The sequence below is a fragment of the Genypterus blacodes genome, unplaced genomic scaffold (assembly GCF_046128005.1).
Source record: "Genypterus blacodes isolate CSIRO-AG114 ecotype Tasmania unplaced genomic scaffold, CSIRO-AGI_Gbla_v1 ptg000046l_1, whole genome shotgun sequence".
Taxonomy (NCBI): Eukaryota; Metazoa; Chordata; class Actinopteri; order Ophidiiformes; family Ophidiidae; genus Genypterus; species Genypterus blacodes.
The window spans coordinates 95834-109879 of record NW_027466859.1 but is presented as its reverse complement, the minus strand read 5'-3'; the positions used below and the strand labels follow the sequence as shown (position 1 = coordinate 109879).

At 41.8% G+C, this 14046-nt stretch overlaps 2 protein-coding genes across 2 annotated transcripts; both read right to left on the bottom strand.

Annotated features, from left to right (window-relative positions):
• Positions 1-2722: 2722 nt before the first annotated feature.
• Positions 2723-8745, bottom strand: hhex (hematopoietically expressed homeobox). The gene is made up of 4 exons (XM_076149657.1): positions 8046-8745; positions 5025-5203; positions 4357-4407; positions 2723-3650 (listed from the first exon to the last, which is right to left on the bottom strand). The coding sequence occupies exons 1-4, from the start codon at positions 8446-8448 to the stop codon at positions 3390-3392; spliced, it is 894 nt and encodes a 297-aa protein (XP_076005772.1). The 5' UTR covers positions 8449-8745; the 3' UTR covers positions 2723-3389.
• A 2312-nt stretch (positions 8746-11057) lies between these two features.
• On the bottom strand, positions 11058-13970 carry trub1 (TruB pseudouridine (psi) synthase family member 1). Its single transcript, XM_076149642.1, has 8 exons — positions 13805-13970; positions 13612-13710; positions 13158-13213; positions 12823-12904; positions 12604-12676; positions 12225-12364; positions 12082-12138; positions 11058-11968 (listed from the first exon to the last, which is right to left on the bottom strand). Exons 1-8 carry the CDS (start codon positions 13950-13952, stop codon positions 11784-11786), a joined length of 840 nt encoding a protein of 279 aa, XP_076005757.1. The 5' UTR covers positions 13953-13970; the 3' UTR covers positions 11058-11783.
• Between the last annotated feature and the right edge of the window lie 76 nt (positions 13971-14046).

Below are 14046 nucleotides of genomic sequence, written 5' to 3'. Positions count from 1 at the left end.
CCTCACGTTTACACACCTTTAACCCCTTCAGCTCCTTTGTTTTAGGGTTATTATTGCCTAAAATTACAAACAAAAAGTAAATAAAGAATAACTCCACAATCATATCGTCCAAAGGAGTGGACTTGACCTCTCAGCCACAACTTCAAGGAACTTATGTTGAGTGTAAGTCACCTTGTAACTATTACCATACCAAAGTCAAATGAGTTGGAACAGTGACAATTTTATGTTTTTTTTTCCGAATTTTTGAATTTTTGGTCAAAATCCTGCATACCCAAACACACACACATTTTTATCAGTCATATTTCTACATCAGTATTGATTCTTATTTGGACTCATTTATCTTTGGTCGACTTTTCACATGTTGGAATTTGGAAACACCATAAATGGCCACATTCATATTTAATCTGCATTATTTGAAATTATTTTGAGAAATATATTTAAATAAAACAAAATGTTAAAATATTTTTAATTCACATCTGGATCTTTGAATATACAACTGCAAATTTGTTTTTGATCAAGGTCTAATAAGCACAAAATACCTATAAAATGACATGTATTCATTGTAGGTTGTGTAAAAAAGTCATATTTTATCCCTCTGTCCGCAATTACACCAAACCTGCTGCTCATGGGGCCCCGGGCAGCCAGTTGAATAGACTTCACAAATCCAACAAGACGGAAGTGTTTTAGTCATTCAGAATGTGGGGCAGACTGTGTGTGTGTGTGTGTGTGTGTGTGTGTCATGTGTGTGCTTGTGTGTGCTTGTGTGTGCGTGTGCGTGTGCGTGTGCATGTGTGTGCGTGCGCTCGCTCGCTGTGGAATGATCAGGCTATTTGCTGAACATTTCATCCACCAACTGTGTGTGTGATTCCTCCTCCTGTTGACTTTACCCTGCACAATTTGTGAACCATTACACAATACAGAGGCCGAGATCAATGTGCATACTGTTGGTTTTGGAATCGTCCGCTAGAATGAGGCCATGAAGTGACATTCATGACCATGATGCCACAACAAACACATACTGACTCCTTTCTTAACACACTGTTCATGCTGAGGACACATTGCAAATAAAATGACGGCAATGAAATCCCGTTCTGATCACATATTGAACAAAATGACATCATCTTTCACTACCTGTTCATCTCATCGTATCATCAATTTGACTGCAGACTATTCTCAAGATCAATCAACGTATTTCGTATTAAAGGCTTCTGTGGAAATCTACAGTATCATCGTGCTATCTCTCACTTTTCCTGTTATCTCCGTGTTGTCTCCAGCTCTGTTCTGAGGGCTCAAACAATCATTAACCTAATCTACTTACTGAAAAACTCCCCTCACAATGTTTGCCTGAGAGCTAAATGATAAGCTATTTGAAGTTGAATGTGCTGATGGGACAACCATTGACATGAGCAAAACTGTTTGCTCATCTGTACAGCTCGTCTTTGATTCCCTCAGGAAACACACTGGAGAGCAGTGATTGGTTCTGCACCTTTCATTTTTATCATCTTATTAATGAATCCTGAGGAAACAGCAGCAGCAAAGCATGATGTCCAATTACTTATTTACTTACACTTAATAATCTTTCTGGATTACTGCAGCATTTCAACAATAAAGGATCAACTGAGTTGGAGATCGCAGCCATGTGGCACTGATTGGTCGGCGATTGAACCCAAACCACCTCATTTACTTTCTTCTGACCCCAAATTTTGGTTATTGCAGTCAGAATTTGCGCATACAAAGAGATTATTATCGACCCACCTGGGATGTTTCTTATTATATGACCCCAAAGGTGTAGGTGTTTCGGTGTTAAAATAAGTGTAAGTGTAAGTGTGTGTGTGTGTGTGTAATGAAACATGCAGGCCTTTAATATAATGTCAAGCTGCACAACTTAACCAATCCAATTAATTTACAGGTGCAGCTCAATCAATTAGAGTATCGTGGAAAAGTTAATTTATGACTGACTTACAGCTCATGAAAACTCCAAATTAGTATCTCAGAAAATTAGAATATTCTGGAAAAAGTTCAATACTGTAGACTCAGGGTGTCACACTCTAATCAGCTCATTAACTCAAATCACCTGCTGAGGTTTCCTGAGCCATTTTCTCTCAGTCTGGTTCAGTTTTTTTCACAAGCATGGGGAAGAACACAATATTCTAATTTATTGAGCTGCACCTGTATGTTTGGGTTCAAGGTTGTTAACGGTTAAGTCACTGACTATCAAACTCAATCCAACTACACGCAAATTGATTATCATATAGAATGTAGTGAATTTGCACATTCTTTGTATTTATGAGCTCAGTCCACAGGGGACTCAGATGGGAACCGGAGGGTCACCGGTTCGAGTCCCTGTGTGGACCAAGAAAGTGGACTGGCAGCTGGAGAGTTGCCAGTTAGCCTCCAGGGCACTGCTGAGGTGCCCGTGAGCAAGGCGCCGAACCCCCAACTGCTCCTGGGGCGCCGAAGAATGGCTGCCCTGCATGTGTTTGTGTGTGTGATATGTAAGAGGGGGTGCAAGACAACTTTCAAGTTATGTGTGATGTACATTGTGAATTGCATGTGACCTGACCTAAAATTTGAACTAAAATAAAGTATCTTCTCTTAATGAATTATGCAACTGCTGAGCCCAGCTGTGCTCATTATTCTTTATGACATCATTAATGACATTAAAGCTATATTCTTTAATTGTGTCTTTTGTCTTGTACAACTTTAGGGAAATACTAAATAATAAACAGCAGTCACCAGTTTATTCTCACCACAAAGTTACATGGATTATTCAATAAGCACATTTTAAACACACCTGCTCCTTTAAGAGCATTCATCATCCCAAACCACACAAGGCATCTTTAGACTGTCACACAACAACACTGATACAGTATATACAGGCTGGCAAACCAACCCAAACACACCACCACAACAACAACAACAACAACAAGCACGTTTAGTTCAGTTTAAAAGTGTACAGGTCGACTTTGGACATCTGAATGTTGTTCCCACTGCATTATGTTTCAGGGTGACAAAAGAGTCGTCTAGGTTTCCAAACGGAGGCCTTATAGGAACAGGAAGGAGGGATGTAAACATGAGGAATCAGTGTCAGCTCTCTGCATTGAGGGACGCAGGTTTTTTGTTATTCAAAAAGTGACAGTGGTGTGTTGACAATATTGGAAGTATCATTAAAGTTTGCATTGAAATACAAGTTATAGTGAGATATTGGTCTGTTTGCAGGCAGGTTAGGGGCATCATCTTGACACGAATTTACAATAAAAGACACTGCAACAGGACCATTGAAGGAGACTGATGGAATGAGTGGACAGTTCAGGATAGTTTGTATGAAGGGGGTCTTCATCATCCACCCCCACCCACGCCCTGCATGGCCCCATTGTGAGTGAGTGATCTCAGAATTGGGGGTCCAGTGTGAAGTCGTCGTCGTCGTCCTCCTCCTCTATGTCCAGCTCCTGGTCTGTTTCTGACACGTCAGACTCGGTGTGCGTGTGCTGTAGGGAGCCCGCAGACCGCACACACAGGCCCGGGGCCTGTTCGGGGGTCTGCGCTGTCTGTCTGTGCTCTGTGTTGTGAAGGGCGGACGGCTCGGTGCTCTCACTCCTCCCCACTGTGCTGTCCTCCTCCATCATCCTCTTTCCTCCTTGTGGATTCTCCTGTTACAAACACATACAGTGAGACTTTCAAGGCCCATTTCGGCGTGGGAATATAATACGTCTGATGATGTCCATGGTTCTGAACAAGCTCCTTTCACTGTAAGCGGTTTTATCACACTACATATGATCCAAAAGCAACATTTTAGACAATGATGTCATTCAAATGTATCTTAATTCATAATAAATAATCACAGCATTTGTTGTTACATTTTATAATAAACGTTACTGTTTTTCGTTAAAGGCAGATAAGATTGCCCATAAACAGAGATTTTAATCTAGACAAGTAGAAAAAATATATAAATTATATATTTATGACCCCTTTTTCTACTTTTTGTATAATGGGGATGGTTTTCCTATAACCACATTAAGGGAAAAGTAATAATAATAACAAATTTCAACAAACGTAAAAAAAATAGGGAAGTTTCAAATTTTGGCAACATAAGATTAAAATATTATAAAGGTATTATCACTTATATTATCACATTATTTTCCTGTACTTACCTTAAATTTTCACTTCACTTAAATAACACTTTATCACTTATATGACAACAATTGTCCTTAATTATCTTCATATAAGAAGATGAAAATGTCTGATGAAATCGCCAAAGAAAACCTAATTGTTTATGATGACAATGTGAAAAAAATATGATGTATGAAATGAAACACAAATAGTAAAAATGGGCGGGAATATAAAGAAAACTCTTACCTGTTTTAGTCTGCGCCATTTCGCTCTGCGGTTTTGGAACCAAGTTTTAACCTGAAAGACACATTTAAAAGGTAATTGTTTTTGTTTGTTATAAACAAGAATAAAAAAAGCCGCAAATTGCAACCAATTAACGAACAAACAATAAACCAAAACGCACCATCGTATATTAAACGATGGTGCGTGTTGGTTTGTTTGTTCGTTAATCAATTTGATAGTAATATTCTGACGACATGAAAAGATGCACAATGAGAGAAGAAGCAAACCACTGGGCGAAGCTATTTTTCCATTTTTCTTCTCAAGGAATTTCACAATAATAATAAGAATTAAATAAGAATTAAAACAATTAAAACAGCTCCTTTTCGAAAATTAATACATTTAACTGATGATTTAACACTGGATTTGCATATTGTTCAGCAGTGACCCGGATGTTACTTCATCGATATGATTTCTCTACGACGCTTTAATGTCTAGATTGCGGCGCATGAGCAGTACGGACGCTAATCAAGCAACCGCGCTTAAATACACGAAACACAAACTTTATACTCGTAGAACTTCGACTTTCTTTCTTCTTTTTTTCATTCCCTTTTTAAAAATTCGACGTAAATAGAAAAATAGCCATTAATAAAAGAACTAAAAAGCATTATCTATATATAGCTGTGTGTGTTTACCTGTCTCTCGCTGAGCTGCAGCATCTTAGCTAGCCTCTTCCTCTCGGGCGGGGACAGGTACTTCTGCGTCTCAAACTTCTTCTCCAGCTCGATGGTTTGCTCGTTGGAGAATCGGACCTGCCCTCCCTTTCTCTTGTGCAGGGGCCGCTGGATGAAGGGGCTCCACAGCAGAGGCTTACCTGCGGAGGGGGGGGACCGGGGGGACAAGTCACAAGGCTGCACCCAGAATACGGGGAGACACGAAAAGAACCGAGGAGGCCCGAGTGTTCGTGTAGGGTTAAAGGTCGACATAAGTGATAGATAGATAGATAGATAGATAGATAGATAGATAGATAGATAGATAGATAGATAGATAGATAGATAGATAGATAGCTTTTATTATTTTATTCCCCATTTTCTTAGAAACATTCGCGTGTTTTACTCCTTATACATTCAAGTAACTGGGGGTTTTTTTTCTACTTGGAAAAGGGACACAGCAAATCGGATCTTCTTCGTGCGTGCGCGTGCGTGCGTGCGTGCGTGTGTGTGTGGTTTCCTGCAGGCCTGCTGCAAGCCGCACTCTTCAGGAAGGTCGTGACAGAGTGAAAATATGGCCAAATATCCGTTTCATGTGCTTCCTGCTCTGTGCCCTTCACACACACACACGCGCGCGCGCACACACACAGGCTGTCGTGATTGTGTCCAGAGCTCGTCAGTGATGCGTGGAGGCCTTCTAAGACTCAAACATCTGATTAATCAAATCACAGATATCAATAAAATATAATCAGACCAACACACAGCAAACTGACGCTGTAAGTGTGTTTGATAGTTTGTGTTGTTTTAATTTGCGCTTTAAACGGAATCCATTATTTTATACAAATGCTGCTAATTATTGATATACAATGAAACATATAATGAGCAAAAATCGGAATTTATTCATGCTCATTTATCAGCGATTCTTTTAAAATGTTATTATTGACTCAGTTTGGAAGTTATAAGAAACAATTGTGTTTGATTGTGGTTAAAGCAGACGACTGTTAGATGTGAAATAGAGAAAATTAACAAATGTGTTTTGGTTGTAGGCCGATAGCTTATTTAAAAGTTAACGATGCGTTTTAGTAGTTAGTAGTTAGTGTCTATATAGCAGGAGGATGACATCACTCTCTCACTGCACGCATCCTCTCTCTCTCCATCTTTCCCTCTCTCTTCCCCGGGTTGACTGAGGGCTGTTTGCTTTAAAGAAAGTGCAGGCACATCCTCGCTGGCAGCCACAGGAAGCGCAACAATATGTGAAAAACGGATCCTGGGCTATCAGAGGCCGAGTGTTTCCTGAATATGTCTGTATTGAGGATGTCGATAAAATAATCAGCAGCGTGCAGCGGCTCCCGAGGAAGAGGAGGAGGGGGGCGAGAGGGGGGAGATGGGGGGTGCAGGAAAGCATTTAAACAGCTCCTGAAAGCAGATTTACAACAAACACACATATATATACACACTCGCACATACACACATACCCACATGCACACACAAAGGCACAACCACACACACACACATGTTTCATTTCTTGCATAAATTTGTTTTCAGTGAAATTCACGCTCAACCGTTTTTTGGGGGGGAGGGGACTCGAGCCTTTAATAATAATAATAATAATAATAATAATAATAATAATAATAATAATAATAATAATATTGAGTACCGAATGATACAAAATAATCGAATAATAAATCGAATAAAACTCCTCATACAAATACTAAGTATGTGTTTACAATTACGTATTTAATAGAATTACAAAGTCGAAATCGGGACCTCAGACATGACTGATGGCCCCAGTCATGTGTATGTGTGAGAAAAGATGAGCTGTATTGTTTTGGTTATTACAATATAATACTGTTTTGTTGCTTCAAACGGTTAACAGAAATTAAAAGTACATTTAAAGCAGTAAATCACGCGGATTCTGGGTCTCCTGTCAGCTTCATAATGTTCGTATTCAGTGAAATATTCGTTTGTATCATAAATACAAATGGAAATATTCTGATTGTGTTTTGTTTTGATTCGCTTTAGATATTTTGTCACTTTCAGGTAAATTAAGTTGAATCAAGGACACGCTCGAATGTCAACATGCATTTAAAAATGAATAAAACTAGAATGTTCTACCTCTTTATGAAGGCACTTTTACTCGCGAGCACGCACGCACGCACGCACACACACACACACACACACACATAAGTGATTTATAGGTGATTTAGCGGCTGCTTATGTTTTGGTCACTGGCTGACTCCTCTGATGTTTCAGAACAATGGGAGTCCGGAAAACGACTCACCCCCCCCCCCCCCCCTTCACCCCCCAACCCTCCAACAAGCAGACAGGATGGATCAGCAGCTCCATACTTACATGTCACATAACAATGTGACTCATATATGCGTGATCGAGCAAAGAAGAGTGAGCTGAGTCCATTTGAAGCAGAGAAATGCAGCAGTTTCTATGAGTCCTTGTGCAGCGTGTGTGTGTGAGTGTGTGAAGCTGCACTCCGACACGCATGCACGACCAAGCGTGCAAAACACAGTTTCGTTTGGTACAGAAACGAAGATTGTACAGAGGATTTGCAAAAACGACTTTAAACAACCAAAGAGCTGAAAAGGGCAAAATAAACAAATCAATCAGAGTCCCAAACGTGCAACAAAGTCAATAAAGTCAATCAAAAGGTTAAACTACTACATACATGGAAAGTGGCATGATTTGTTTTAACCTATTTTAAATAGATAAGTCGTAAAGTAAATCTAACAGACCTGGTATGATTTTTCAGTTTGTCCACATCGGAATTGTTGTCAAGTTTCTATGTCGCTTTAGATTTTTGGGGGTGAAATATAGTATTCCGTCACCTATAATTGGAATGACGCAATCTGAGAAGCAACAACAACAGAAGAAGAAGAAGAAACAGAAGAAGAAGAACAACAACAACGACTCCAACAAGAAGAAGAAGAAGAAGAACAACAACACCAACAAGGAGGAGAAGAGGAGAAGAGGAAGACCCGGTGCTCCACTCACCGAGCGGGTCGTGTCTCAGCAGGGCCTGCGCGTACTCCCCCACGGAGCGGTGGTGGTGATGGTGGTGGAACGGGTACATGGAGCCGCCGAAGGCCCTGGCGGAGGCGTACGAGGCCGTCAAGGCGTGGTGAGACAGTGACGGGTGGATCGGCGTGGGCTCGTAGATCGGCGTCCGGTACGGAGAGATCAAACTAGTGAAAGAGGAGTTGGGCGACGGGAACGTTGGCGTGGGGACAACCGGAGTGGAACAAGACGACAACGATGAGGAGGAGGAAGAAGAAGAGGAGGAAGGGGGAGAGCAGGAGGTGGTGGTCGCGCCGTTCATCCCCAGAATGTCCTCGATGTAGAAAGGAGTGGGGTGAGACGCCTGGGTGGGAGTGGGCGCGTAAAGCGGGACGCTCATCGCTGCTGTCCGCCCTGCAGTGCGCGCTGGGACCGAGTGAAAACGAAGAGACGAAGAAGAGAAGACAAGTCTGGTTCCTCTCTTCTCCTCCTGCAGTCTTCCTCTTTCCCCAACTAATCTCAGAGGACTCTTGTCTTGTCTACCAATCACCTGCTGGAGCGTCAGTCCGCGGAGACCGTTAGTAGTGTGCGTGTGTGTGTGTGGGGGGGTGTGTGTCCATACGGGTCGCTGACTGTCTCTCGAATAACTGTTGGGCTGTTATCGGGCTGCAGGCAGCGGGAGGGAGGAGGTGGCTGGACGGAGAACTTCCTGCAGGTGGCCGGTTGTTGCTTGTGATTGGCTGCCCCGCAACTCCATGTCAAGCCGCTCAGTGATCGGATGAGAGAGGCCAGCAGATAAGTGTGTATCTCAGGAGAATGCGCTCACTGCAACCAATCACTAGGTCACTATGGGAAACGGACAAATCTATATTTGGGTAGATGCAATGGAGCAACGGCTGATAATACTGATACAAGTATTTACACCTACCCGCACACTGTGACACAGATCTGCTCTGATGTTATTTCCCGATATGAACTTTAGTAAGAAACCACTGATATCTCCGCCTTCTTTGTTGCTTGAGTTCAATAGTTTAAAAAGTTTGTATAGATGTTAATGTTTAAATAAGTGACTTTGTTGGCGAACTTTTAAGTGACTTTTTAATTAAAATGTTGTCCAGCTAAGGGTAAAGTACATCACAAATATACATTAATCATGCAGTTATGCAGCCACATGTATATTTTATTCTATTTTATTTTATTTTATTTAATTTTATTTTATTCAGTGTATGTTTATCAGCTCATCCAACAGCTCTTTAACCTTAATATCCAAGGTGCGTTAACTGAGTCTTTGACTGATCAAACAGCCTGATTAGTGTCGTTAAGCGCAGTGAGCATCCCTACAACAGAGTGATTAACTCATGATTTTAATGTTTGGGGGGTTTCCTGTCGTCGTTCTTCATGCAAATCTCTTTAATAGCTCACCAAGTGCATGTTTATCATCACATCATCGTTTCCGCGCGTTCAGTTAAACAATAACCGATCACTTCCCTTTTTTATTACATCGCTTGTTTCCTTCTGTCCACGTAGACTGACTCACACACAAACACACGGTGATGTCCTCAATCGGAACTTTATACACTTAAGTTCAGGTTCTTCCAGGGAAACACTGCTCATTACTTTATTGCATTAATCTAACAGCTGGAGTTGCCATGGTGACATTAAAAAATATTTTCCATTCAACTTGGAATAATCTGATAAAACACGACCGTTATTGAGTAAAAAGCCTCCGATTATAATGTGATTGGTTGATTTTAAAGAGGTTAGAGAAGCGTGGAATAGCTCAACTGTTCTAAATGCATGGAAACTACTACTAGATAATGACAACAATAATAATTGAACACATTATGGAGATGTTGAAGTGTATCTCATCTCCCAGCTCTATTCTTAACCAGCTCTCTTTCACGTCTGCTGCTACTTCATTACTGCTACTTGTTTACTTTACTGAGCGTTCTCCATTATCCCATTAGCACCTTTTGTGGTTTACTATAAACTCTTTGCATACACCTTTAAACCACGTGTCCATTAGTGATGCTTTAATGATAAAGGTTCAGAGAGAAGCTTATCACACATTTCAGTGGTTCGATTTTTTTCTTCTTTGGTGCGTCTTTTAAAGTGCGCACAGCAAACTGACAACTTTCTAACAGCTGTAATTTAGATAACGCGGACAGAGAAAACAAACATGGACATGAGCAGCCTTGAAGACACATGAAAGAAATCAGCAAAGTGCTAATATTTGGACTGAGACAATGATTGCAGCGCATTGATCCCGCAGCTCCCCGTGGCGTCAGACTCCTGTCCAAAGAGATGAATCGCCCCCAAAACCAGGCGCTCCAGAGGCTCCTTGGCCGCTCAGCTGGCGCCTTAAAAAGCTCTTAACCTCTGAGGAACCCGCGACATACTAGGTCTGACGCCACACACTCACATTTTACAGCTAACCTACAGACTGTTAGGCCTATTTAAATTCTAGTGGGAAGGCGGAAGGCCAAAGTTTGCAATGATAGTCAGGTACAAACGGTGTAATATGATCCACAAAGCACCAATGATGAAATGCTAAGGGTTAATGAATCTGATCTATAATTAATGATTGACTACTATCAAAAACCGTTGTCTTTGTCTCATCTGCTTGTTCCACACTCTGCATCTCTCATCGTTGATGTGTAATCATCTATACTGATATGATATTTATTCTATTTTCTGTACAGTCGTTAAATTGAAAGCGCATCTATGATCGCCGGAACAGAGATGTGTTGATATATTGTTTCTTGTGGATTGTCAGAGCAGTGACTCACCGCTGTATCAGTGGGTGAACGGTTAGGTAGGAAACAGCGCCCCCAGCTGGACCGGTCAGTAACCAACCAATAAATATCCCCCCAAAAACCTTTCACTGAATCCACCGATGAGCAGTCTGAACCCAAAATGATCTATTGTGGAATACACTTATCAAGGCACAAACGGCTACCAACACCATTACAAAGAACTACTATACACCTTTTAAGAAATAATAGAGCTTTAATGTAGACAAAACACATTTAGCATCCAATGCAGTGAGTGGTCTTTCAGTCCAAAACAAGGCAATAATGGATGAAGTCACGTGGTGTGGGAGGACAGCAGAGCATCATCTCTCTGCTCTGAGACACATTCACATTCAAGGACTGGCCCAAAGGACATTAGGTCAGATCCCCCCTTCTCCCAGGAATCCTCACTTTGTCCCTGTGTGTGGCGGGTCTGCATGCCACTATTACACACACAGACAGCCAAGTAATCCGTTAGATTAAACAGTCAGGGATAGGTAACTGCTTCTAAATGTAGATTGGGATTGTGACAGTATAATGCAAAGGGTTCTCACTTGATAAGAAATATCATCAAGTACTGAACAAAGCATACAGCTTACACATGAGTTTGGTAACAGCACAGCACAGTGATCTGTATGTCCACCGATTCCTGTATGCAGGAAAGAACACAAACGTTCAGGTCAGGAGCAACGTTTGGTCAAGCTCCATTCTATAAATCAAGCTCCGTGGTGCCTACTTTGTACAACTAAGTATCAAAACGAGGAATGCACTGTATTACATCACCGCTGCCACTAAAATGGAGAAATGTCGGCCTAAACAATGTTCATATTTACATTCAAACCAAAATGTCTGGTTTTGACATTTGTCCCATTCTTCAAGAAATGTCTTGACACGTCCGCGGGGAAACGAGGCAGCTCTGAATGCGAGAGCGTTGCCCGGTGCGTCAGGTGTTGCAGTCGGATGGCTTGGCACCGTTTTCCAGCGCGTCCTCGGGCTCCGGGCAGGGATGCAGGGAGCGAAGGACGTGTTCCAGGGTCCAGTGCTCCTCCTGTAAGGTGTCATCCTCCAGGGTGAACTGGCCCTGCTTGGTTCGGATCAGCTCCTTTACGTGAGCGCACGACGACACAGCTGAGCCGAAAGGATGGGGAGTCGGTAGAGAAGAAGAGTTGAGAGTTCAGATTGAGCACAATTAAGTTAGTAATTTAGTTTCCTTCATTGAACAGGCACAAATTCATCCTCACCTTTTCCGAGCTCGTCTACTAAGCTTCTGACGTAAAATCCACCACCGCACTCGATATCTGTGACAAGACACGTTCAGTTAAGTCTTTATTTTGGGAAAACCACAGACAACTATATACAAAGCGGGAAGTGGGAGCAAGCTTACGTAGAGTGAAGTGAGGTGGGCTGAACTCCTGCAGACTCAGGTTGTACACCTTCACTGCTCGGGCCGGTTTGGCTTCAACCTTGCAACCTTTCTTGAGCAGCACAGACAGACGCTGGCCGTCTTTCTTCAGTGCAGAGTAGCTACAATGACAAACGTCTTTATTGACCAACATGTGCAAGAGAAAGCTCGAACGTTCATGTTCCGACAGCTCTGTAGTCGGAAATGTTGTATGTTTGCAGTCTGGATACGTTAAAATAACTTTAACAACGCCTATCTGCTCGTTAGATCTTCATGTTTCTTGGAATGGAAAGTGTGATCAGATGGAAATACAGAAATGAAACGTAAGTAATACATTGGTCATCGTGTATAAACTACTCACAGTGGAGGAACTTGCATGATGTCACCAACAAAATGTTTCAGCTTCTCCTCAATGTCCAGCTTAGTAACGTGTTCTGTGGATTCAAAAGCATTGGAGGAGTATAAGAAGCAACAAAAATATGAATTTACAATAAAAACAAAAAAAGGGATTCTTCATTTCTGTTCAGACTTCAAGCCAACTCTAACATGGTGTGTGTGTGTGTGTATTTGCAGGATTTACCAAATTCTTTCTCCAGAACCACAGCGCCAGTGGCATCAAGTGTATCTGTTGCCTTTCCCAGTTCACCCACAGCTGTGTACTTCTGAAAGATACAACATACATGTTCATCTACATCTGTGTGCTAATGACAGTTTAAGTCTACGAAACAGATTGATACCAACAGCATAAAAGATGCGTATCAAACACACATTCACACGTTAGGCTTAAAGGCCACAATGGGTCTCATCACACAACTTTAAACACTTAACATGCAACATATTTGGTTCAAAGTGGTGAAATGACCAATAAGTGAGAAATGATCAATTATTTTAGATGTTAAAGTACTACACACTCACCTTTGATCCAGACAACATTGAGCTGAGCATTTTTGTGCCATCCCCAACACCAACAACTGAAAGAAAGATTATATTAGCTCGTGATGACGTCACAGTCTGCGACTCTCCCTCATCACTACCCCTACTGAACATGTAAAACATCACTAAATTTCACATTTATTTAAATCTATCACGCAGTATTTATAATATTGTTTATAGTAGAAGTAATATTTTCTGTAATATTGTAGTGGAAGTTTTTTTTGTTGTATTTTTTAGTATAAATTCTCGTGCGCACCAGACTCTGTTTAGTGGGCAGCAGATTAACAAACCAGTGCATTCTGGGTAATTAAAGTGCTGTCTTCCTCTCGTCGTCACGCATTTAAATATAAAATTGTTGGTACTGATGTTCAATGTCCAAAGGGGACGCCACCTTCTGTCCCACGTGGGTGTTTAGTTGTGTCCTTCAGTGTCTTACCGAGGACCCCGCTGGCTGCGCTGTCCAGTGTCCCGCCGTGTCCTATCTTCAGCATCTGCTTCTTCCTTTTCTTCGGGTTGGGGTTTGCAACACCAGCTTCTAAAACAAATCACAGTGGAAAAACAACTATGACAGTTAGTGGAACGCTAACAGCGCGCGCGTGTCCCATGTGCTCCCTGTCGCGCCGCGTTACCTTTGAGCAGAGCTTCTTTTAAGGAGTTCAACACGTCTGCAGATGTCGGTCCTTGTTTTTTGTATACGGCGAACAACCCGTTCACCGCTTGCAGTTTAGACAGAGAAGAAGTTAGAGGAGCTACAGAGGTGCTCATACCGCCGGCCATGTTTCTGTCACTCTTCTTCGGCACATACTCTTCTTGTTTCAAATTACCGCCACCCACTGGTGAAACAAACCAAACAAACAAAGTAGGTACAATT

What these genes read in the sequence shown, in the direction of transcription:
- hhex (XM_076149657.1), bottom strand. Translation starts at nt 8,448, where the DNA reads ATGAGCGTCCCGCTTTACGCGCCCACTCCCACCCAGGCGTCTCACCCC. An exon ending in TGCAGCTCAGCGAGAGACAG is followed by an intron (nt 4,408 to 5,024) that starts GTAAACACACAC and finishes TGTGTCTTTCAG; the next exon opens with GTTAAAACTTGGTTCCAAAA. An exon ending in AATGGCGCAGACTAAAACAG is followed by an intron (nt 3,651 to 4,356) that starts GTAAGAGTTTTC and finishes TGTTTGTAACAG; the next exon opens with GAGAATCCACAAGGAGGAAA.
- trub1 (XM_076149642.1), bottom strand. Translation starts at nt 13,952, where the DNA reads ATGGCCGGCGGTATGAGCACCTCTGTAGCTCCTCTAACTTCTTCTCTG. An exon ending in AAAAGAAGCTCTGCTCAAAG is followed by an intron (nt 13,711 to 13,804) that starts GTAACGCGGCGC and finishes GATTTGTTTTAG; the next exon opens with AAGCTGGTGTTGCAAACCCC. An exon ending in CAATGTTGTCTGGATCAAAG is followed by an intron (nt 12,905 to 13,157) that starts GTGAGTGTGTAG and finishes TGTATCTTTCAG; the next exon opens with AAGTACACAGCTGTGGGTGA.